This window comes from Podarcis filfolensis (assembly GCF_964270895.1).
Source record: "Podarcis filfolensis genome assembly, chromosome: 1".
Lineage (NCBI taxonomy): Eukaryota > Metazoa > Chordata > Lepidosauria > Squamata > Lacertidae > Podarcis > Podarcis filfolensis.
The window spans coordinates 79,462,264-79,488,985 of NC_139604.1; the positions used below are offsets into that span (position 1 = coordinate 79,462,264).

The following is a 26,722-nucleotide window of genomic DNA, read 5'->3' on the forward strand; positions in this document are numbered from 1 at the left end:
GCACTTCAAAATCCTTTAGAAGTATTTCCAATATCACAAAATCAGATTGTGAAGTTCCCACAGCAGCCTAGTTCTGTGATTTGAAAATATCTTTATATTTTGTGTTGCTTTCCTGTGGAGAAGTCTGGTGATGACAGAGAAGTATTTTGTTTGAACTCTCTGTTTTACAGATACAACTGCCACCAGAAGGAGGAGGAGAAAGATGGAAACTCATAATCAAATATCCAGCACTCCAGAGGATCAGTGTGTCATTCTTCTGTGTTTGGCAATTGAATTAAATCTGGTTAGGCAAACACTTATGCAGGAAATATTGCCTGGAGATAAAAGTTGTCATGGAGGCTTAAGTTACCTGCATCACAGAAACACAAAGCAATGTTGGGTTTTATGTGGCAGGTGGGGTTTTAAACCACACACCATCAGGAGGGCCCTTTTTAAGGAGTGGACAAAGCTGTTGTGAAGCCAGAAGGTGTGTGTGCCCTTTACTCATGGGTGTACTTCAAGCTGCAATTAGCACAAATGACATTTTCTTTCTGAGTGGCATTTCCACTCATATCTAAAATAAGCTTGTTCCCTCAGCTTTCAATGGCAGCACGCAATGTCATTTCCCAATGGATTAAATAACAGGAAGCAAAATAAGCATTTTTACAACATTCTCAAGCCGACATGGATTAGCTGACTACTCTTTTCAAATGGAGGGAAAAAGAGACTGCAATGTAAGCTTGATTCACAGGAGCAAAATAAGATTTCTCTTATTATGTCAGATTCATAAGTAATAACTTTGCTGCTGTATTTCCCCCTTATTGAAAAATCTCCCTTTGTTAATGAATGGTATAGAATATGGGATGGAATTCTCCTTTCCAGCCATGAAGAATGCATTTTCATGTTCCTTCTCTTCTTATATATCATTCTTTTGGTCTGGCAGGTAAAATAGCTTTTTCTGTTTCCATTACTGTACTATAATTCTACAGTAAATTCTATAGTAGTTTAAAGATTTATAGTTTTATCAACATAGCTTTAAAAAGAGGACTGAAGTTTTCCATGTTCTGTTTAAAACAACAAAGAAACATAATTCCCTCCCCCTCTCTTGATCTATCTTTGGTGAGACTCAGTGCTTTAAGGGGCTGTTAAGCTATAGATCTTCTTGTGCTGGGAATTAAGCAAGATGAGTTTCAGTTAACATTCATTAAGATGGATGATACTGTCTATTCTCTTTTGAAGCAAATCCTAGATGTTATTGATTACCTTTTGCATATGTGTGCCTGTGCAAGAAAAAGATCACCTCACCAACTGCTGATGGGCAAAGAGAGGTTTTTTGTTTGTTTGTTTGTTTTTTGCAAACACGGATTTGGTTTGGGATGTATTTGCAAAGCCCCCTTCCTCTACTTAACAGATGGTACCTGAAGAAGCTCTGTTAGTGCTGATCACTGTATTAAACTGGCCTGAAGGGTAAATGGATGCAAGTGACACCCTGTTACCTCCAGCTTGAGCCAAAAAGGTGAATCAGAGCTGGCAGAAGTAGTGATCCACAAATGTAGATGATTAATGAAATATCCCTTTAAAGAATATTTAAATGAAGAAATAGGTATAACATCCAATTAATACATCTTTCACGTAGACAGATGCATCTGAAGAGCATGCATTTTGAATTGATAAAGACACATAAGAGTTCTCCTTAGATATTACGACAAAATGCACAAAGCAGAGTCAAATTTGCATCCGTTTTCTCACTGCTCCCTTTGTAAAAGATGTGCCTCAAATGAACTCTCTTTAAAAGCATGCACATTTCTGTTCCCAAAGTGGAAAATTCCTTGATGGAGATTGGAAATTCATTATTTTGACAGTAAGAAAAGCACCAAAATCAGGTATCTAAAGAATCACCTTCTCTCTTTCGAACCTGCTGTTCTGCCAAGATCATAATGTGAGACTCTGTTCCAGGCTTTTCCTTTTACAGGTGGATGCCAGAAGCAAGGCCTTTCCAGTGGTGACACCCCAATTTGGGGCTCCTTAGCCACATTCAGCTTGCTAGCACTTTACTTTGGGGGGGGGGGTCCAACCAAAAACTGTTCTAATGACAAATGCAATAGATCTGTTCATTATTTTAACCAATGTTTACTTCTGCTGTTCTGTATATTTGTTATTTCAGATTGCATTGTTTCAAATCTGACTTTTTACATGTCATCTTGAACATTCATCTTGTCAGAAAGTTGAAGTAGCACATTTTGAAATAAACAGCACAATCCTATTCATATTTACCCAGAAAAGTACCACTGTGTTCAGTAGGGCTCACTCCCAAGTAAGCCTAAACACACACAAATCTAACTGCAATATTAATGTAACTGTCCCGCAGAAAAAAAATGTATTGCTATAGAATTTCATACTCAGTCTGTTTGACTTGAGGCATTATTGATTTGTTGTCGTCGTAGGCATAAAAGGGAAATCAAGCATCTTCAACTTAATTAGTGACTGGTTTGGCACAATAATTGCCTTTCACTTTCTTGTTTACTGCACTGTAGGGAGGAAAACTCTAGCGTAAATGGCATTTGGGAAGTGGGAGTCAGGCTTCTCCTCATCACGACTGGCAAATGTTGATGTACAGGAAATATCCTGGCTGAAAACAAGAATCCTTACCTTGAGCCTGCTGCTCTTATGCATATTTATTCAGAAGTAAAACCCATTGAGTTCATTGGGACTTACTCCAGGTAATTGTGCATAGGCTTGCAGCCTTAGACATTAATCCTGTCCCAGCGCAGAGGAGAGGATTTGATGACCCTTTAAGTCCCTTGGAACACTATAATTCTGTTGTTCTATTGTTGGCCATATACTGGCTGTGGCAAGCTATTACACCAACAATATCTATTGCATTACTCTGAGCGATGCTGCTTTGGGGGCTCTCAAGTGTGAAAGGCAACATATAAAAACAATTCTTTCTTTTAAATCTGCTATCTTTTCAAGGCTCCTCAAAGCTCCTTTATCTGTTAACTCAGCGCACTACATCATTCCAAGTGCTCTTTCTCTCATATGTGGGAAACCTATGCTCTCTCTTTTCGCCTGCAGCTTTACAAGGAAAGAGCTGCTATGCGTCATTCTTTATAAGCTTAGTAGGAAAGGACAACCTGTTATGGAGCCTCGCCTGAGTAAAGAGAGCAAGATATAACACTAATTGCTTTGTAAAACAGGTGATGAATCATGATCCAGAGGATTTTGGAAAGCTTTCCATTACGCAGGGGTAGATAACCTCTGGATGCTTTCAGGCTCCAGCTCCCATCAGCACCAGGAAGCATGGCCAATAGACAGCGATGGTTGCAGGTGGAGTATCTAGCAACATCTGGAAAACCAAAGGTTCCACACCTTGGGCTACATACACACATTTGATCAAAGAATCAAGGGAGACAGAGTGCCTGCTTTTTCTATTTAGTCCACACACAGTCTAGATCTTCTGCCTATCTTTTTCACCCGAAAAGCGCTTCTTGAGAAACTGGTTTCATTCTGAAAATAAAATCACACTGCAGATTGCTTCTGTATTACTCTGCAGTGTGACCAGTTGAAAACAGATGTAGGCAGTCCCAACAGCGGCCGGGGGATGCGGGGAGATGTATCCACATATGCCTAATGATATTGTGAGTGGGGATGTGCTAAGATTGCAGCCACTGCTTCCTTCTTCACTTACCTGAGGCATATGCAGGGAGGATAAAGGAATGAAAAACCTAATAAAGATGAGAGTTTTCAAATGAATATCAGGTACCTACACCCACCCTTGTGGACAGCAGGATTTAGAATCAATCTAGATTAATTTTTTAAAATTTAAAATTTTATTAAAGTTTTCTTGGTTTACAAAGGTATGCGCAATGTCTCTTTTTTCAAGTTACATTTTCCATAGGTCAGTTTCATTTGTTGAGACATTAGGGTTACATTAGGAAGAAAAAAGGGGAGAAGAGGTGGAGGGGGCCATGGTGGATGGGGGTGGAGTCGGGAGGCAATATTTCTATTTTACTTAATGTATGTGTGGGTTTTTGTGTCAGCGTCATTTGTGCAGGTTCTCTTTGCTATTCGCTTGTGTTCCTTTGGTGGTGAGAGAAATTGTGGTTGGCCTAGGGTGCGGTTGCTTGTTTGTGATTGGCTGTGTTGAACTCACTTTGTGAGTGGGGTGGGTGAGTGTTTTTGAATCAGGTTAGCCATATTGATTCATATGCTGTTGGTGGATTCTTGTCGTTGTCTTGTTGGGCTGTGTATGTGATGAAAGGGAGCCATACCGGGGTGAAGGTATCGTCTTCTATTTGTCACTGTGTCAGTTTCAGTTTATCAGTTAATTTTCCTAGTAGGGCTGTTTCCCATACTATTTGGTACCATTGGTCTATGCTTACTCTTGACAGGTCTCTCCAGTGTCTGGCTATGATGTTTCTGGTTGCTGAGAGTAGGTGGGAGAATCAATCTAGATTAAAAGCAGCATGTTAAGGATGAGCATGAACGGTTCCAGATTTATCTTAGAGTTGGAAGGGACCCACAGGTCATCTAGTCTAACCCCTGCAATGCAGGAATCTCAGCTAAAGCATCCATGACAGCTGGCCATCCAACCTCTGCTTAAAAACCTCCAAAGAAGGAGAGTCCACCGCCTCTTGTGGGAGTCTGTTTCCCACAACTCTAACTGTCAGAAAGGTTTTCCGAATGTTTAGTCGGAATCTCCTTTCTTGTAACTTGAAGCCATTGCCTCGAGTCCTACCCTCCAAAGCAGGAGAAAACTGTTGGGATACTGCCAGGGAGATAATGTCCATCTGAGCCCCCCAAGCTCGGTGCCGGACGATCCATCGACCTCCCGTAGTCACGCAGTATCAGCAATTTAGCGACACTAAGCCTCTGGCTTAGTGCACACTCTTAACAGCAGAATTCACACAGCAAAAGTTGCACAGCAGGACAGCATATTTACAGTTTATTTTGCGTTGGTCAGAACAAAGAAATCATGACCGTCTGCTCCGACTGCTCAGGCAAAACAGACGAAAACGAAAGGAACATATAGCATAAACATCCTGTGAGACAGGAACTTACGCAGGCTGTTATACAAACATCCTGCTCCCTTTTAAGGTGGAACGGAAATATCCTAACATCCTCCCCCTTTCCGTGTAACCTGTAGTACCTGTGGTTCAACCCAATTGCAACCTTTGTGCGTAAACCTTAAGTTGTTCTCTGTTAACAACCTTAGACAACAGATCAGCAGGAATTTCATTTCCTGGCATGTAGGACACGTGAATGAGTCCTTTCTGAATACACTCTCTTGCACGATGTAGCTTAATCTGCAAGTACTTGGTCCTTTGCTTGCAACTCTCCGAGTTCAGCAAAGCCAAACAAGATCTATTGTCTTGATACACTTGTATAGGACATTTCACAGAAACCCCAATGTCCTTAAACAGTTGCATCAACCATTCACAATCCATGAGTGAAAATGACAGAGCATTGAGTTCTGCTTCACAGGAACTTAGGTTACTGTCGTCTGCTTTTTGCACAACCAGTCAAACAGGCAGTGGTTGTACATGTAGCATACTCCAGAAGTGCTTGTACCATCCGTGGTGTCACTTCCAAAACTTGCATCTGCAAAGATTTCAAGACCTCCAGTCTTCTGACTGGTGAACCTCAGCCTGTAGTGCATAGTCCCTTTCAAATACCGGGCTATGCGCTTCAGAGCTTTCCAATCCTGAACAGTAGGATTGTTAGCATGTCTGCTAAGCAGGTTAGTGCTTACAGCAATGTCAGGTCTTGAACATCTTGCAATGAAATTCAACTTGCCTAGAATGCATCTGTACAGCGTTGTGTCAGAAAACGCTTCAGCAGTACTGTCTACCTGGTAACCTGTCACCATCGGTGTGTCTGCTGGGTTTGCATCAACCAAATTCAACCTGGTTAATACATCAGCAATTTTCTGTGTTTGGTGTACCAGAAAATTACCTGCTTGGTCCCTCTCCACCTGCAGAGAAAGATAGTTGGATACCTCACCAAGATCCTTCATGTCAAAGTGCTCCTTCAGCTGAGCTAGGGTGCTTTGGTAGAAAGCCTGATTCTTCCAAAACATCAGAAGATCATCAACAAAACATAAACAATACAGTTTGTTTTGCCCCTCCTCCTTGACAAATACACACGGATCAGCTTTGCCCTGGTGAAAACCTAGAGAAAGCAACGTTTCAGTGAGTTTTGTATTCCAACACCTGGCACTCTGCTTGAGACCATATAAGGATTTCCGCAGTTTACAGACCATTCCCTTCTGTATCTGCATCCCGTCAGGTGGAAGCATGTATAGCTCCTCCCCCAAAATCCCGTACAAAAAAGCTGTATTTATGTCATGATGGGAAACATGCAGTTTCTCCTCCGCAGCGATCTTGAGCATCAGCCGAATGCTCTCATATTTGACCGTGGGTGAGTAGGTCTCGTGGTAATCCTGCCCTGGTACCTGTGAAAAACCTCTGGCAACCAATCTGGCTTTGTGTCTGACAACCTTGCCATTCTGGTCTGTCTTGGCCTTGAAGACCCATTTGCTGCCAACCAGTCTCATCCCTGGGACTACCGGTACCAGTTCCCAAGTTTGGTTCCTGTTCAAGGAATCAACTTCAGCCTTCATGGCATTAAGCCAAGGCTCAGCATCTTTAGAGGTTAACTCCTGGACCTCTTTGAAGCTTGAAGGTTCCCACACCTTCTCTGAGCTACTAAGAACAGCAGTTGCCGTCTTAGCAAACTCATCAGCAAATCTCTTTGGAGGTTTGCCTTTGGTCGCCCTTTCAGACCTGCGAACTAGACGCAAGTCTTCTGGACTCATCTCCTCCTTCTTAGGAGAAAAGTGACCAATGGTGAACAGTGGTTCTTCCAGTTCATTGTCAGACGCATCAGATGGTCTGACTGAGGCCTTTGCGCTCTTGTAGTCTGCTGTGTCATCACTGTCACTGACAGCAGCAGCAGCGCCGCCCACTGAACTGGAATCCGAACTCTGATCATCATCATCATCCTCAGTTTCCTCAGCTTTCTCAGCATGATCTGCTTTCTTCACATCACCTTCATCCTCCTCTGGGTAACTCTGGAAAATTCCCACATTTTCCCCCCACTTAGGATTGTACTCAACACTCCTTGTGAACTTTATGGATTTTGAGTTAGTCATCCATACTCTGTATGCACCTTTATCGTACCCCATGAACAAACCATGTGCCCCACGCTTCCCAAGCTTGTTGCTTTGTGGGGTGTGTACCCACATGTCAGAACCAAAGATTCTCAAGTGCTTGGTGTTAGGTTTCTTACCAAACATTTTCTCATAGGGAGTGCAGCCAATAGGTGATGACAGTCTGCGATTAAAAGTGTAAACAAAATTCGAGAGAGCCTCCCCCCAAAACTTCTCAGGGAGGTTGGCATCATGCAACAAGGTTTTTATTCCTTGCAGCAACGTTTGATTTGCTCTCTCCGCAAGCCCATTCATCCATGGCGATCTAGGCGTTGACAAGTCATGCTGGATTCCCTTCTCAGTCAGGAAAGCTTCAAACTGCTGAGAAGTGAACTCCCCGCCCCGATCAGTAAACAGACAGCCAATACGTTTACCATGAGCATTCTCCAACCAAGCACAGAATGCCTTGAACCTAGGAAATGCTTGCGATTTCTGCTCGAGCACAAACACATGAATGTACCTGGAAAAAGAATCAATTAGAACCATGAAGTACCTTGCTCCTCCCAAAGAGGGCGCAAGTGGACCAACCAGGTCTGTGTGCACTAGCTGGTAGGGTTTGGAAGCCTGCCTGCTAGACTCCTTGCCTTTTGGAGCAACCTTCACCTTGTTCTCTGCACAAGATACACATTTCATGTGAAATTTACAAGGTTTGATGTCCAAACCTTCAACCAACTCAGGCATCTTGGCTAGCGCTTGCCAAGAGAGGTGACAAAATCTTCTATGTGCATCGTGAATGCATCCTGCATGAAGAACCTTGTTAGTTTGTGCAACACAACAAGAATCAGCATTAGATACAACAGCATTGTCATCATAAGTTAGACAGAACAAACCATCCAACAACTTTGCATGCAAAAAGTCCTCTTTGCCTTTTCTGATGACACAGACAGTCCTCTTGAATGTAATTTCAAAACCACGCCCATTGAGCTGTGGGACACTAAGCAAATTGTCCGCAGCTCTTGGAACAAAAAGTACATCTCTGATGGTAGTATGCAGACTTGCAAGTTTCACAGTCCCAACTCCTGCAGCTTGCAAAGTCCTTCCATCAGCCAGGTGGATCTCTCCATCTTGAGGTGTGAAGGAGATGAACAGATGGCGGTCTTTGGTGATATGTCGCGTGCATCCTGAATCCACAATAAACCTGCCTTTGGCTTTCGGTGAAGCAGTGCCAGCAAACAAAACCTTGTTTTCCACTGGCGTGGGCTTTTGCAGCTTGCCCCCCTGCTCCTGGCCATCAGACGTGCCTTTAGCCTTTGGTGGAGCTGTGCCAGCAAACATAACCTTGTTTTCCACTGGCGTGGGCTTTTGCAACTTGCCCCCCTGCTCCTGGCCATCAGACGTGCCTTTAGCCTTTGGTGAAGCTGTGCCAGCAAACAAAGCCTCGTTTTCCACTGGCGTGGGCCTTTCACCCCCCTTCTGCTTCGGGCCATCTGCAGGCTTTTTCCTTTGTTTACTTCTGGCCTTCCGGCCTCTGCAAAGTTGACCTTGGCTCCCATGGGAAACAGAGCTCTCAGCTGCCGACTCCTTGGCTCCCCCTGGAGGCTGGAATGCTGCCTGGGATGACATCACAGTCAGCTCCCCCTGCAGCTTGCAACAGGTGCCCTCGGCATCCCTGCATTCACTCGCATTCTGGGAAACAGCCAGGACCTCCGATGCAGTCAAACTCTGGGCTGGGTTGACTGGCAGATGGGCTATCTTCAAAGCATTCCACATCTGACTTGCAGTCGTGATGCCAGCTAGCGTAGCAATTTCCTCCAGTGAGACGGACAAGACTATTACGTCTATGGCTCTCGAATTCTGAGCCTCCCATCTCCCTGTCAGAGGAACTGGAGGGGCTTCACTGACAGTTTGCCAGACTCCAAACTGACGCAGCAAACTCTCACACCATTTTGCCCAGGTCTCATAATTGTCCCGATTTAATTTTGGGTACTCAGCAGCTTCAGAGGCTTGGAAAAACTCCATTCCACCTCTTAACGCCAGCCGTGAGTCTTCTTCACTTCAGAGACTCCTTATCTTGGCACCCATAAATCTTGAGGCCTGCTTGGCTCGGCTCCCAGGCCAATTAGGCCAGCCGGACATCAAAGAGGCTGCCGCGGCAAACAGAAAAGCCTCTTCTTTCGCTTTTCCCACACATACCTCAGCAGTTTGTCGCAGTCTTACTCTCCTGCAAGTGCCGTGAATCTGGGCCCGAAACCTGTTGTTGGGATACTGCCAGGGAGATAGAATCCATCTGAGCTGCCAAGCTCGGTGCCGGACGATCCATCGACCTCCCGTAGTCACGCAGTATCAGCAATTTAGCGACACTAAGCCTCTGGCTTAGTGCACACTCTTAACAGCAGAATTCACACAGCAAAAGTTGCACAGCAGGACAGCATATTTACAGTTTATTTTGCGTTGGTCAGAACAAAGAAATCATGACCGTCTGCTCCGACTGCTCAGGCAAAACAGACGAAAACGAAAGGAACATATAGCATAAACATCCTGTGAGACAGGAACTTACGCAGGCTGTTATACAAACATCCTGCTCCCTTTTAAGGTGGAACGGAAATATCCTAACAAAAACTACATGCTTGTGCAAGAAATGGGTTAGTGTGTTTGCAGCCTCTGTTTAAAACTATATCCAGCTTGAAGTAGTTAATATTTTTTTACTGCTTTACATCTGAGCAAAAATCTGCTCTGCTTGCACAACGTCAATGCTTGATACAAACCACTTGGTTGCATCTAACAATAGTCATACTAAGAATAGACCCACTGAAATTAATGAACCTAAGCTAGGCATGCCCATTAATTTCTAAGGGTTTACTCTGCATATAACGAGCAATGAATACAACCCAATGTGCTATCTTTCTTCTTGTAGGAATACTTTTTACATAGGGGAGAGTTCAAAATCACAACTCTCTCTCTCACACACACACAACCACACATTCAGTCTGAATTGTACACTCCAGGAAGGACTCTACCACATAATTGTTCTGAATGTATACTTCTGAGTCCCCGTATCAACCTAACCAATCTCTAACAGCTGATAGAAAGACAGTTCTGTACAGGAAATGACATGCAATCCACTTATAGATTGTCACATGTAAGATGAGACTAAAGATGTGCAGGGAACATGGACCCGATCAAGACTGTTTGTCCACTCCTATACATTATACACATAAGAGGCATGCCATTTTCTGCACAGAAGTACTTTCCATTTAGGCAGCCCTTAGTCTTTTTGAGAAAATCAAATGAGATAATGGTAACCATTATCTGTGCTCCTGTGGCAGGAAAGAAATCTAAATACATATATCAGACCAATCCTGGGGAGCAAGGATACCATCTTACAAAGCAGATAGAAGACAGAGATGGAGACATGATGTTCCCAAGGCAAAGTATCATCATGATCCACATGGGCTATGATTGAGAAATGGAATACTGACCAGGAAAAAAAATGCTCTAAGTTTTGATTGTGCCCGTCAACAGCTGAAATGTACCAAGGCCACAAAAGCTTGGTTCATGAATTTTGCTTAGTAGGAGAAAGCATGACTTTTCATTTCATAAGGGTAGGGTAGCGTGATCGAAGACAAGCAAGTGCATCCTCAGACCCACCAAACAGAGAATGGTATCCAACTAACAGTTATACTAGCACAGTGACTTTTTGTTGGCCAATGTAGCTTCCCCATCCTATCCTCTCCCCACCACAGTGTGACCCCTAAAGCTGCTCTAGGTTTCCTCTGAAGCAGATTTAGTCGGCATGCAGGGAGAGAAGAGGGCAGGGAAGTTACATTGTGCAGCCAAAAGTCATTGCAGTAGTGTACCTGTTTTAATTGGATACTGCCCTGAGTGTAGCTCCTCATGGGACCATCACAGAGAACCTTATTTTGTTGCCTTATTCGTCCATCGGGGAACTACTATTTCTCAGTAGATTTAACTAAGCTATAACTCCGCTGACCTTAAGTTGTGTATTCTCTGCAAACTGAAGGAGAAAAGTCCCCAAACATTCCTGAAATTATTAGTCAGGGACAGGGACATTTCACACAGGGCATAGTTAAAGGGTGGAGCTCTCACCCTCAGGAGACGGTGGTGGCCACAAACTTGGATGGCTTTAGAAGAGGATTATGAGGAAATGAGGGCTATGCTCTGCCTCCACAGTCAGAGGCAGCATTCTTCTGAACACCAGTTGTTGGAAACCACAAGGGAGAGCGCTCTTGTGCTTAGGTCCTTTCTCAAGGTTTCCCACAGGCATCTGGTTGTCCAATGTGAGAACAGGATGCTGAATTAGATGCATCATTGGTCTGATGGAGCAGGGCTCTTCTTAGGTCCTTACATTTAAAACCAATATTTTGCATCCTGCTGGTTTAAGAGTTTCATAGAATCAATGGAAGGGACCACAAGGGTCATCTTGTCCAACTTCCTGCAATGCAGTAATCTTTTGCCCCATGTGGGGCTCAAACCCAGGGCCCTGAGATTAAGAGCCTCATGCTCTTGCAACTTAACTCATATTTTTAGGGGGGCAAATTTTGGTCCAAGAGGGCTGAAAATGACTGGAGAAGATCCACAGTAGACTGAAATAACTAGTGGAAAGGAAACATCCGAGAAATGCAGAATAGATGGTTGTCCTTCCTTGTTGTTCTCATTCACAAGCCTCATTTGGGGGGGGGGGAGGAAGTTTTGCTGGAGAAAATCTGGAGGACTGTTTGTGGCTGCCTGGTGAGAAGACTGTTTGCTTTATTTCTTTCAGCAGGCAACAAAGATGAAGCCAGCCGGTTTTTACAACGAGGAACAAAGATTCACTTCTACCCACACTAAAGATAATGAAAAGTAAGTTATAAGACATGGGAAAATGGAGAGATGTTTCACTAGTGCCAAATGTACAGGATCCCCCCACCCTCGTTCTACCTTTATCTTGTTTCATTGATTTCCCTTGCTCCCATCAAGACCTTTCTGCCTCACACACAAGTGGGATCCAATTATTGCAGACTATCTCCCTCTAGAAGGCCATTGCTCATCAGTGTCAGCCATCGAGGTGATTTGCACTTTCTTTGTGCCACTACTTTTACTCTTTCTCCGTTACCATCTTTGTCAATTCCCATGAGCCAGGCTGCTGGTTACAATTACTGTACCAAGGTGTGAATCAGATGGGAAAGCTGGAGCAAATACTGGACACCGAATGGGCCACTAACGGCAAACACAAGACAGTGGGCTTCACTGGAGGGCATTGTGGGGCAAACTTTTTTCAGTCTGAGGGCGCCGTTCCTTGATGGGCAACTTTCTGAGGGCCACATATCAGGCAAAAGCTCCAGGTCAGTGGGGCCAGAGTTAAAAGTGAGCAGAGCGACGGATGTGACCCTTTATACAATAGCCTACATTCCAGACATACAAAAGTCTGAGGTCTCTACACTCCCTCCCCTGAACACACTTCCATCTCCCACTCTGTATTTCTTTGAAAATGTGATCACAAGTTAATCCAGGGAATGGTACAATAAAGCACATTAAAAAACCCAAACAATAAAAGTCAATACAATTATACCCTAAAACAAAAGCAGGTAACAAGTCAACACCAGCAGGTATAACGATACTTAACCCACACAAATGTCTGAGCAAGCCTGCCTTCAGCTGGTGCTGAAACTCAAGAAGGGGCCAGCTATATATTGAGAGGGAAGGCATTCCACAAACAGGGCGCCATCGCAGACTAGGCCCTCTCCCATGTTACTACACAATTAATCTTATCTAGCTGTGGAAAACCAAGGAAAGATTGATGATGGGTGAGGCACTCCATTAAGTATTTATGCCTATGGCTCATCCTCACTTTCGGTGGACCCATATATTGATTGTTTCATGTACTGATTTATTCCCCCGGCTCCAAGAGCTTTTCTCGTTGCTCTGTGGCCATGCCTTGTGAAAATCTGATCTTACTCTCTGAGCCAAATTTTATCAGCTGCACAGAAAATTTGCAGAGGGATTTTGCCCTGGCGACACTTCCCAGGCCCCTCCCCAGGCCACACCCTTCACTGGCCCTGCTCTGTACCCTTCCCTAGTGATTTAGTCAGCCTACAATATGGTTTTGAACTGTGATAATACTGCTTGATTGCCTGGATGGAGAATGGAGAATGGCCATTGGTATGTGGCTGCCAGAAGATTGCCTGTGAGGGAACACAGGCTGAAGAAAAGTTCCCCACTCCTGCTTTATGGAACAAGTTAATCCTCATTGAGAATTTGGTCATGATACAATGTGACAAAGAGATGGGATGTGATATATATTCATTCAGTTGTTTTATATCTGTACTCAACACCTGACAAAGGCCCAGTCTGCATGTCATGCTAAGCCAAACAAAATGTGAATGAGTGAGTATGCAAATATACGGAGCAAGAACTGTGGTGACTTTGCTCATCCTCTGCTACTGCTGTGCAACCCAGAGCTAAGTCATGGTTTACCTTGGTGTTATGTCCAAACCAGGGATTCTGGTTTGTTTCTTCCAGACAGCTCATGAATTATCATTCAATAACAAACCATGGCTAGAACTTGTGGGTTGTCTGGAGGCTGGGCTTAGATATAACATGAAGACAAACCATAGCTTAGCTCTGGGTACTTATGGCAGTAGCAGGATGGTGGAAGGAGCAACACAGTTATGACTTTAATTTCATGAACTCGCATATTCGTTCTGTCACACTTAGACATAATTTGACTTAGCGTTATGTGTGAAGCTGTGTGGACTTCCAGATGCTGTTCTCTACAAATTATTCCCTAGTGTTCCACTCCCCAAACACCATTCAAATGATCTTCCAGCACTTCTTAACTGGACAGAAATCTCCTCACGGGGGAACAGTAGGTGCCTTATTGGGAGTTATTTTTTTGGGTACATAACAAGGTTGTGTTGCAGGCAATCCCTTAATTATTATCCTTGACCTTGGGAAAAAAAATAACTGAAAATAACAGCCCCAGTGAGATGAAGCAGCTTTGCAATTACATTGCATAATGTTGTCACACGAAGGGGTTGTCAGGGAGATAATGGTAAACACCAGGCTGGGTTCTGTCTGAAAAATAATTGGAGTCAGCTCCCTTTGTGGCTAGTGTAGAGGAGCAAAATGGAAGAGTAAATTAGCAGTTACTGGAGACATTAGCAACAACATTGTGCTTACCAGTGACCAGAACACTGTCTGCCTTTAACTACTGTGGCATGAAATTGCCTCGCTTTCTTTCTAATGACAGCCAAATTTTCAAATGGACGTCCTTTCGATTCAAGCCGCCCAAAAGCTGCCAGCAGCGGGATCTTTGTTTCTTATGCTGCTATTTACAGTAGTTGTAACATCAAGGGCATCATTTGACAGAGATTTCACTCCCACCCAGGAAATAAAGACAGAGTGTGTGTGTTATTGGTGGTGGCTAACACGCATTATTAGAGGGACGAGCTTTTCTTTTCCGTCTGGCTGGATGTCTCATGGACTTCCTTGAGGTCAGGCACTGTTCCCGAGGGAAGGATTTAGCTCCTGGCAACTCCCTGTTATTTTGCCTTCTTGCTTTCTCCCTAATTGCTGCCGTGCAACACCTGTTTCATCTCAAGAGACCCTCTCCAGCTGTTGTCAGTGCCACCACTCTGCTCCGCCAGCAAAAAGGAATGCTGCGTGCATACCAAAGAGAAGTGTAAGAATCGGAGGATCTCTGCGTGGGTACTTTGCTAGCAATACTTCAACGCCAGCAGGCATCCAGCTTTCTTTCTCTGACGATTCACAGAACCTGGGTCCGCATAGGAACACAGTGTGAGAAGGGCCACCAGCTTTGATGGCTTAAAAAGGCGATTAAGACAAATTTGTGGAGGGCAAGGCTCTCAATGACTCTATGTGACTGCCAGGCTCAGAGAGGGAATGCCTGTGGAAGGCAGTTGCTGAGGTACAGCAGCAGGAGAGGGCTGTTGGCCTCATGTCCTGCTGGTGGACTTCCCATAGGCATCTAAACAATGCCAGAGTTCATCCTGCATCCTTAACTACATATGAAACTGGCTTGGCCTGAGCATAGGTGCCAGCTCTATAGGGCTGAGGTATCTTCAACCCCACAATTTTCAGGGGGCGGAGGAGGCCGAGCACGGAATCGGCCACCTACCGATGCAACAGTCAACACATTGCTTGTGCACTGCCTTGTTCCCTAAGCAACCCCCCCATGCTGTTGTTTTCCCTCATAGGGAAGACCCACATCACTGTGGCCCCTCCGTCACCTGCCCAGCGTCTCTCTCATGACAAGGCTGCCAGGACTGTCCGGAGTGTCCTGGGGGTGTTTCACCATGGGGATGGGGGGGAGGCTGCAAAGTTGCCTAGAGCAGTAGCAAAAGGACAGTTCTGCTTCCCGGTCCTGCCGCTGCACTGTTTTGCAATGGGTTGCTGCCTCTGCTGTGCCTCCTGCTGTAGCCTCCAGGGCAGGCCAAGCAGGGCCTGTGAGTCCCATCATTCCTCTGCCCCATCTGCCCTCTCCGCCGAGCTCGCTTCCTCCACAGGGCCAGCCACAGTGAAGCAGGAGAGCCAGGAACCGAGCACAGCATCATGCCACACAGCCAGGCTTTGCGCTCGGACTCCTCTCGCTATTGGTCTCCTCCCGATGTGACAGCTGCATTGCGCATGTGATGTCACATATGCACAAACACCCCCCCAATGTTGGGCAGAACTCGGCGCCTCAGGTCCTGAGTCTGACAACTGGACGATTTAGCCTTCTCCTATTCGCTTTAATGTGAAGCAGCTCTTCAAGGGTTGGGGCTTGTTACCTATGGTTGTTACCTGAGGTCTTTTTGACTAGAGATGCTGGGAATTGATTTGAACCTAGGATCTTCCACACACTGTCATGTGTTGTACCACCAGGCAGTGGCTACCACTTCACACAAAGCATTAGAGTAATGTAAGCTAGCACTTCCAGGTACTTCTGCCATGCTGAGACTGCCTTGCTCAACAACTTCATCTGAAGAAGCAGCAGCTTCTTCAGGCTGAGTGGACTTTATTTTTCAGGACATGTCATTTCATTTCATTGCGCCTGGGAAGCATGGCCTCTATTAGATCTCATCTCGTGGATGAGTCATTATTACATTAAGTTAGCAGCATAATAAACATGATTTAATATACAGTAACTTGAGTCTCTGCTGATGGGGAGATAAGCAAAGCTGTCTGTACACTAAATCTGCCCACTTGTGGGAGAGGCATCAAACATTTTATTTCAGATGAGACACTGAAGAGCAGGAACAGGAAGCATAAGACATGTGCATTTCCTGGTCTCTCAGTGTAATTGTCACATCCAAAGCTGCTTATAACAGACGTGTTTGGAAGATGGACTGGTTATTTTCTTATACAGGGCAACTACTGGTACTCTGCTCATAAATACCAACTGCAGAATCTTAAACAGAAGCATATTTTCTTTGTTTATTTCCAAATACCTGATCTTTATGTTCTTTCAGCATCCTGTGAATAAATGTACTGATTTGGTTAACTACATTACATTGAATTCTGCAATGGGCAATCGTGGAAAAAAAATCTTTGCCTAACATTCGCAACTTTCTTTGCTATTTCTGTGAGACTACTGAGGGACCATGTATTTTTTAAAGAGCAGACTAAGGACATTGGATACCCATGCAAAGCAAGAATGAGGGCAATCAAGTTAGGGCAAGCTATGATAGCTAAAAATGGAATCTTCACATTCAGAGACAATGCAGACCTAATTATATGATAAACAAAAGGAACCAGCTGTTCCAGTTGTTATTTTTCTAAGCTCACTGTGAAGAGACAGAATTTTGGACTAGGTGGAACTTTGGTTTCATCTAACAAGGAACTTGCTATGTATTTATGCCCTTCAGGACTGCTCTCTGGAAATCCTTCCTGTCCTTTTGTCAAATTCATTCATGTTCTGGGTGTGTGTGTGTCTAAAAATGTTGGTTACATGTGAATGTATGTAATTTAACCCCTACACCACTTTTCAGAGTGAAAAAATACACTAGACAGGATAAATTTATACCAGAGATGCTGCAGCAGATAATGGAGGAAGCTTAACTGTTTCCCTGTCTGCCTATTCTCTTTCCAAATTGCTGTCTCTCCCTCAAGTGCTTTCTGCCCAGGGGATTTCAGAAACAGTATTCAGGAACTTTGTGGAGTGAAAAGCCACTGGTGTATGTATGGGGCAGAATTTATCACACAGAAATAGTGGGTGGGGAAAGGATTAAGGAGCTCTGCTTTCTCCACTCTAACCCCCTCCCACTGTAAGCAGTTTTTCATTTAAAAGTGATACCAGGGCTCAGTTACACATCTGCTTGTAACTTGAAGTTATCCCTTCAAACAGCAGATATTGGGGCAGGGAGTAATAGTTGGGGGGAAACTTGTATATATATATTTTAAACTATTAGATGCTTCGTTAATTGGAGTGGCACAACAGGAACAGTACATTTTTAAAACTAGCATTTTGCCAAATTTCACAAAGTGACACATTAGTGGCTGCAATGGGATGTGTGGTATAACACAAAATGATTTCCACATTTAAGAGAGCAGAAAAAGAAACAGGACTATAAATGGTGCGGGACCTGCCCCCCCCATTAGCCCCTCATAATCATTGGGGGAAAGGCACCCCCATGCTCACTCACAAAGAGATGCTCCTTGCACCTCTCCTCTGTTCAGAATGAAAGGGAATATGAGTGTCCAATCCTGGCATTCACTGAAAGGTTGGCATGTTTAAGGGCTGTGTGTTCAACGCAGGGAAGGCTGAACCAAGGCAAACAGGAATTGAGGAGGAAGAGCAAACCACGTCTTGCACGTTGTATATTTCTGAGGGGACATTTGCTGAGGAAGTACTGACAGACACAATGGTGCCCATGGGTGCCCCAATGATAGACCCTGGTTTAGTTCATAGCATAACGAGGAAGCAACTCATTGTTTCTGCTTCCCCAATTCACCTCTCGTGAGCTCTGTTTCTTGGTGTCGGCAGCACACACTGGCAGAAATACATCTTTCAGAGCTGTTCTCTGCTCTTCCATGCTACTGTCCAATTAGAAGACTGCCAACAAGAAGACCATCACTCATCCAGCAGCTCCTGACAGAGCTGGACAACTGCAGAACATGAAGTGACCCCTTCTTTTGTATTATCCTCTAGCTCTGCACTAGCCAAAACGCAATTCTTTTTGCTGACGAAAAGTGTGTGAACTTGAGTGTGCGTGAATGTATGTGTGTGTCTCTTCGTTCCTGATAAGTACTGTCTTCTTTAAAAGGAACTTTGCATTTGACTGACTTCCATACACTTGTCAGCTCATGTGAATTATTTATTTTCGCGAGTGGCAGGAACTCATGCAATGCCACAGTGGCAACTTACGGGAGCAGGCAAGAGACATTTGCTGGTTAAAATTATTAAAATTTAAATAAATTTGCATATTAGGAGCACCTTGGTACATGGGCTTTTTTTTAACGTATTGAAGGAAAGATACAGTGGCTGTGGCCCAATTCCAAGAGCAGTATTCAACTGAATAATTACACAAAGGATTACTGCTAGCAGAGCATGACTTCCCCCATCTCCTCCCTCCACCTGTGGCCCACACCACCCTGAAATCTGCTCTGAAAGCTTGGGGGAACGGACAGAGCAGCTTTGGGGGGCAAACAATGGGGAGAGGGAGGGAGAACATTTGCCTTGTGCCACATTGAACCTAGACTTTATTTTGGAAGCATGGTAACCACTGGAGACACAAATCACGATCCGAAACCATGCTGAAAAAGCAGCTGTTTTCAGCTGGCTTTATTTGTGTGCATATGGCCCAGGTTACGTGAGAAGTAATTTGCATCTGCGGTGATATCCGTATTTGGGTCTCCAGTGACAAGGGATCAACTTTTCTGAAATTCTTGATATCAAGCTATCTCCACAGGTGGTTTTTTTTCCTAATCCCCATTTCACTCTTTAATATTGATGAGAAGCGAGTCCCTCCCCCAGTTCCATTAAAAATACAAGCAATTCTCACACATTATATGCATTACAATGGTACCTCGGGGTACAGACACTTCAGGTTACAGATGCTTCAGGTTACAGACTCCGCTAACTCAGAAATAGTACCTTGGATTAAGAACTTTGCTTCAGGATGGGAACAGAAATCGCGTGGTGGCAGCAGGAGGGTCCATTAGCTAAAGTGGTACCTCAGGTTAAGAACAGACCTTCAGAATGAATTAAGTTCTTAACCCCAGTTACCACTGTACTATACATATGTAGCAATGCATACAACTGCATAAAATATGTATATATTAATAAATATAAAGTACAAATTTAGGTTGTAGAAATATAGTATAGCAAGAGGTTTGATACATTACACACACACACATATTCATAGATACATACATACATACATACATACATACGTGTGTGTGTGTGTTTTGGCTTGTAACTTTATATTCAATTTTGCATAAAAGTTTTTTTTTTTTTTAAACAAAGAAACTCTGACAATGCATTAGTGACCTGGACATACATGGGTACTCAATGCAAAAAGCAGTCTGATGTGAGCAAAGCTGTACTGGGTCAGAACCACAAAAATCCACATTGGATTCCCCCTTCATTCCTTCCAGTGAAAACAAGGCCACAGGATAATGTATTTACTGGTTGCATTTATAGCCCACCTTTTTCCCAAGGAGCTCAAGGTGGTGTACATGGTTCTCCCTCTCCTCAATTAATCCCCATATATGGTTCATATTCCTAAAAGGAAAGCCACAGTGGTTACATTCTGCACTCTGACATCTCTGCAAAAAGACTAGGAAGGCTCCAGGTGCAAGAGAGATCTTCCTGATTCCAGGGTGGCATTAACAGGGATAGGCAAATATGTTAGTTTTAGCTTCTTTCAGTGTAGCATTTTCCCATTAAGTTCAGTTCTCCACGTTTCCACATCAGTTTGCAATAAAAAAAGAAGTCATGAAAATTCATCACCATTTTAGTGTGAATTTCTGCAAATATACCTAATATGCACATTTTTTCAAAGTAATTTCTCCTAAAATAATACACGTTTGAATGCAGTTTGCATTAATATAAACCTCTTATGCACACTTTCTCTTAACATATGCATGTTTTTACACATTTCTTGGCATTGCAAACTTTAGAAAGGTGCAAAATTCAAAAGATGGCTGTGTTTTGATCCAGGTATTGGAAAGCGTGAATGAAACTAGGCTCACCTTTAAGTGCGACCTCAGTCGAACTTCTTCCCTCAGTTTCAGACTGAACTTGTTCAGAAATGCTGTGGAAACATGGCTCCCAGATTGCGGGGAGAGAGGGGATATTCATCAGCTGAATTTATCCTGCTGTGTATTGCTTTACAATGCAGTCTCACAAAAAGTAAATGAAAATAGCATCCGCTCATGTGTGCCTTCTACCTGGCTTTGCTTGTTGCTTTGAGGAAAAGAGGGCTAAGAGCAGATCAGGCTAATTACAGTGGTTCCTCGGGTTACATACGCTTCAGGTTACAGACTCCGCTAACCTAGAAATATTACCTTGGGTTAAGAACTTTGCTTCAGGATGAGAACAGAAATTGTGCAGCGGCAGCAGGAGGCCCCCATTAGCTAAAGTGGTGCTTCAGGTTAAGAACAGTTTCAGGTTAAGAACGGACCTCCGGAACGAATTAAGTACTTAACCCGAGGTACCACTGTATTAGATTATCCTTAGATAGTATGGAGCTAGGCTTTGTCCAGAGAAACGGCTGGACAATCTGGTTAAAGGAAAGAGAGAATGACAGCTCTATACATTAACTTTATCACAGAGTATAAAAATCACCAGGTAGCGCAAAAGAAATGCTGCTTTAATCTCTTGAAGAAGGAGAGAGGCATACTGCTTTGTCAGGTGCTACAGAAGGAGTGATAGTCTTGCCTGGGAGTCCTGCTACTGAGTGTTATGGGAACTCCATCTGGGCAGCATTAAACAACGATTCTGACTGGTGAAAAACACACTTCAGGCCTGCCCAAGCCGAATGCAGCTCACAAGAGGGGTCACAAGTGGGTCAGCTCATCGCATGCTTTTACTGCCTGCCTGGGACTGCCAAATTGGAAAGAGGAGTGTCAAGTACCTGACAAACCACTTTATGGGGCTCGTGGGTTGTGTCTGGTTTGCTGGTTCTCACTGTGTGCAGGTCTGTCGTAGGTTAATGATGTGCCAGCACTTCTGGTGTTAAAGTTGACAGAGGAATCTCAAGTGCTGATTCCTGTAAGTCCACAGCTGCATATTCATTTCATTATCTACTGTACTCTTCTGTTCGGTTGCCACATTAACAAGTCAGCCATGGTTTAAATACCTGTCTGTCCATGAGGAATAGACTTGAATAATGGAGATCTTACAGGGCTGGAGTGTTGTTTGGGGGGTGTTGTTGTAGACGGAGTTGTTGCTGTTGGTTTTTTGCATCGTTATTTTAGATCTTGTTGTGATTTATGTGGAAATACACGTTTGGTTGTGTATTTTTTAATGTTTATTACTACTTTTGATATGCTGTTATGTATTTTTTAATGTTGTCAACCGCCTTGAGCATGATTTTAACTGTGGAAAGGCTGCATACAGATAAAATTATGTATGTATCTTTATTCAGAACATCCAGTATGTATCTTTATTCAGACCATATTTTTCTCTCCTCTCCCCTCTCCCTTGTCCTCCTCAACTCCTAGGTCCTGCTCTGAATAATTTTCCTTCTTATTTCAAGTTCGCCATGTGTTAGACTGACTCCAAGTCTAGCCTTTGGTTTGGTTGGGAGCACCAAATAAACCAGGGGTGGAGAACCTGTGACCCTCCAGATATTGCTGGACTCCAACTCCCATCAGCCCCAGTCAGCATGGCCAATGGTCAGGGGCGATGGGAGTTGCTGTCCAACAATCTCTGCAAGGCCACATATTTCTATCCCTAGTATGAACCCTTCCTTGCTGGTTTAGTCAAAGGCTGCATTCAGACAGAAGCTTATTCCATCTGCCTGATGTTTCCTTACCTGTTGATTTCCATATTTTATGCGATATTTCACATGACATAAAAGCCACGTCTGGGAATCTAGTGGAATCTAGCAAAAATCTACTGCTCATTTCCATGTTGTTGTTGTCGTCAAAAATCTGTTTGCACCCCATTAGCTTAGGAAATCACAAGCATTTTGCATTGTAATTTTTCCTTCGTTTTTATGATCATATCCCTGAACTCATATAATGAAATCTGGGGCAGTATCCTGGCATACAGTTCTTTCCTGCCACTTAAAATTTAGCATGACAAGGCAGTATATTGACTGAATAGCCAACACCCACACCTCTGTGGGTGTGACTTTTGACAAGGAGCACCCAACATTCCCAATTGGTTCCATAGCTCCAGCACTCCAATGGGCTGCAACAGTTAACAGTTAACTGGTTCAGATTTTGTTGTTAGAGGACTTTTGCACATGCATTCAACATGCAGGAGACCACAGTGTAAATATGCACCTTATTAACCCCAAATAATAGAAATAAGCAACATACTACTTCCTTACAGAAAGAACATCTGCTATTAATTCATTTAAAATCAAATTCTGTTACAATCAAGTCAGCTCCACCAAAGACTGGAATGCAGAAAGAAAATAAATTTACACTGGCTTTGCAGCAGTGCTGCTGAGAATAGAATTTGGCTCAAAAAGATTTAAAGATAAATTTCACTTGGAATTATTGAAGCCTCTACTTATAATAGGGAATGGATAGATATCTTTCTGTTAGATCGTTCTTCTTTCTGTCTTATTTAATCAAATCCTTGCACTGTAATCAGCTCTGATTCTAAGCCTCTATCTGCAAGGAGCAGAATAAGCTTAGAAAATAAAATGATTTAACATGTTGTTTCCTTCCCCATTTCTGTGCTGGTGTAATATATTTCACAATTTTTGTCACTCCTATTTCTACAAAGAGGTATGCGTGAAAGTTGTATGGTGTTCAGTGGCTGTAAGGACTATTCTGTAAAATCATTACTGAGTGACAAAATGTTGACACATTTTCCCATCAAGGTTTATACTTTGGTTGTAGGGACATCACTTTCCCTAGGACACAGACCACGAGGTACCTAGGGACGTGCAATTCTTCTTCTAGATAGCTTACCCAATGGTGTTGTGTCAGATCGCTAGACAGAATGTGGATTTGGGACAGTATATAATCAGTGACATCACTTCTGATTCAGCTTCCCACTGTCAGCACTATTTTTAAACAAACATATTATTCTTGCAATTTTCTTGATGGTAATAACATTGTGTTTCATCAATGCACAAAACCAGAACTAGAACCATTGTCTAGTCCTAGAAGAAGGGCAAAAGTCACTTCTGTTCCATCCCACGCTGACCTGCCATTTGGTGCAACTTTCCTTTCCTTGTTTGAAAGTTTAGCTCATAATCCAGGCAAAATTAAGAACTATAAAATCCAATTGAAATCAACTGGGCTTGAAGTTAAGGGCCTTTACATTCCTGTATAAATCGACTGCACATATGCTTGAGGGCTTCTTCTAGGCATCTGGTTGGCTACTGTGAGACAACATAAAGGACTACATAGGCCTTCAGGGCTTGACTTGTGTTTTTATTTACACACACACGCCTCTCTAAAGCATTAAACTAGCAATTCGTTTCCATCAAGCAACCACCATCATGCATATTGCCATCCTTCTTTTTCTTTCCATCCACTGCATATCCCCTTTTTCCCCTTTGCATCCTGCATAACACATTTCTCATGGTGGCCAAGGACTCCTAATGGTTCTGGGAATGGGAGCTGAGGGACTCTTATGTGACGTGCACCTTTATCTCAGCATCGCACTGCAATCACCACTTCATTCTCTCAGCAAAGATTATCAAACCAACAATCCCAAAGCACATCAGACCAATTGGGTGCACAATATAAAGGCAGTAGAAAAGGAATTCAGTTTGCCTCTTCAGGCCATATTCATCTTCCCTTTCCGGCTGAACGAATGAAAAAAGATTATATATTTTTTTTCAGTTTACAAGTGTGCTACAATAATAGATTTCTCATGATCTTGCTGAGATTATACAAAGGAAATTGTTATGTCGACTGCAACACTTCCTCTTTTTGGAGTACAAAATTCTCTGATTTATGACCAATATGACTCATGAGGTAGAAGAAAGGATATCATGGTTCTTGTAAAATATTTGGCAAAATAACTATATTAACACCTACATGCCTTTAACTAGAGAACAAATTATGTGTGTGTGCAGACTCTCACACACTGAGTAGGCCCTATGATTTCAGGAGCAAAAAACCTCCTTTTTTATTATGACCAACCTCCTTCCTTTAGCCGCAGTGCTGAAGCTAGTTGTCACATTAGCAAGGGACCCAGAAATCCAGAAAAGGATATAGGCTGCCTTCTGGAGACAGAGACCTGAATGCAGTTTGAAAGAAGGATAATTGTTCCTAGCTCTTCTCACTTTTGCCTCTGATGAGCATGTTTTGTAGGGGGGAGGAGGGGTGTTGTATTTTCCCCAAAACCTGTTTCATCAGATGTGACAGCGAGACAAAGGATATGCATGTGTAAATCATGGAAACTTAAGCCTCCCTTAAACCTCCTTCAAATCTCCTAAAAGTCACTGCCCTTCCCCAGACTTAAATACAGAAACAAGAAGGAGACAATGTTCACCTTAGAAACAATCGGTCTGCCAATGGCTAGTTGTCATGATGGTTAAATGGAGTTTCCATGTTCAGTTGCAGTAGTCCTTTTTATATGATAATCTCATATGAAAAAAATGCACGTAGGTCATGTTGGAAGACTGCTACTGCTGTGCTCTATCTGCTTATGTTCATGGAGCCTCTGTATGATTCCTGCATGAAAAAGGCTAGTAAGGGCCAGTCGTGACCGACTCTGGGGTTGCAGCACTCATCTCCCTTTATTGGCCGAGGGAGCTGGCGTACAGCTTCTGGGTCATGTGGCCAGCATGACTAAGCCACTTCTGGCGAACCAGAGCAGCGCACGGAAACGCTGTTTACCTTCCTGCTGCAGTGGTACCTATTTATCTACTTGCACTTTGACGTGCTTTCGAACTGCTAGGTTGGCAGGAGCTGGGACCGAGCAACGGGAGCTCACCCCATCGCAGGGATTTGAACCGCTGACCTTCTCATCGGCAAGTCCTAGGCTCTGTGGTTTAACCCACAGCACCACCCGCATCCCAAAAAGGCTAGTAGACCACTGACTACTAGTGGCTGGGAAGCGGCAACAGGACACTTTGGCATCCAGTTGGCCACTGCAGCAATGAAGATGCTGGACTAGATGCTCCTTTGGACTGAAGTGGCAGAGCTCTTTTTAATGTCCTGATGCTCTGCTGTTTTCAGCAGACAGATACCTGCTGATGTCTACATATTTTCTGAGCAAATTATTTTCTTCCCCTTCCATTTCATTCACTGCAAAAAATAATCCTGCCCCCTTCTTCTTTGATATGAGATGCCCACAGTATCTTCTAATGAGATGGAATTCCTATTCCCAGAAAAGCACTTTAAACAAATTAAGTGAATATCCTGTAACCACACCCTAGAGGAAATAAAACCCAAATCTGCAATTCATCAGTCTGCCTACTTAACATACTTTGCATTCCGCAGCAAATCATACATTTTTGATAGGCAGCTGATTTCTTCTTCCACTAATGGACTTGGGCGCATTGCTAAGAGCAAAACAGGAATAGAGACTTGTGTTTGAAAAAAGCAACTGGCCAGGCATCAGTCACCTCTGCTTAACTTCCTGTATGCCTGACTTCCTGTACCACCACCACCACCCTCCCCAACTGTAAGCAACACACTGATAGGCCGGCTTTTTTTTACAGATGGCTTCCTTTGATAGCTTCTCCTGGTCACCACAGCAAGCTGGAGAGATGAATGTGCCCTTTTTTTCTTTTTTCTTTTCTCTAATACCCACCTGAAATTTGTCCTTTGAAAGCTGTGGTGGGCCTGTTGCATTTGCCGTACCCAAACACCTTAATGAAAATATATCCACTTACCCTCAAGGAGATAAGCATTCACACTTTAAAACATGAATCTCTGCAGAAAGCTTTACCATGGCTATAGGGGTTTCTGGTTTGTGTTTGTTTTGACTTGGACCTGACCCACAGTCAAAAAAGTTTAAGTTGCATAGTGTTTTCTAGGCATGAGGCTTGTCATTGTGATGCTTGATTTATGAGGACAGTGACAGATATGAAAAGAACCACAAGTTTAGTCACAAGGCTAACTTATTGGAACAGTTCCCTGTGCCCCTTTCCGGACAGGGATAGTCCAACTTCTGTTATCTACGCTCTGGTAACCTCTAGGATAGATTACTGCAACACGTTATACATGGGGCTTTCTCTGAAGGCAATTGAGACATTTCAGCTGGTGCAGAATTAAGCAGCCAGGTTGTTCATTGGGACAGTTTGAACACATAATACCAATCCTAGCCTGACTGCCAGTTAGTTTCGTAAACAGCTCAGGGACTCTCTTTCCCCATATGAACCAACCCAGCCCCTGCAATCATCATGTGAGGCTCTGTTTTGTGTGCCACCTCACTGAAAGGTCTGGAGGGTGGCAACACAAGAACTGGCCTTTTCTGTGGTGGCTCCCCGCTTGTGGAATGCTGTC

At 43.6% G+C, this 26,722-nt stretch overlaps 1 protein-coding gene across 8 annotated transcripts in view; it reads left to right on the forward strand.

Annotated features, from left to right (window-relative positions):
• LOC310757641 (uncharacterized protein) overlaps nucleotides 1-26,722 on the forward strand; it is a 109,102-nt gene that overhangs the window by 37,221 nt on the left and 45,159 nt on the right. For 4 of the 8 annotated variants that reach the window (XM_083603110.1, XM_083603109.1, XM_083603105.1 and 1 more), the window contains exons 1-2: nucleotides 473-713; nucleotides 11,910-11,989. In XM_083603110.1, coding sequence (XP_083459236.1) covers nucleotides 690-713; nucleotides 11,910-11,989 — 104 coding nt within the window. In that variant the 5' untranslated portion in view covers nucleotides 473-689. Of the gene's footprint in view, nucleotides 1-263; nucleotides 714-11,909; nucleotides 11,990-26,722 lie in introns of those variants that run through there. The other 4 variants (XM_083603108.1, XM_083603112.1, XM_083603106.1 and 1 more) reach the window with 4 other exon arrangements.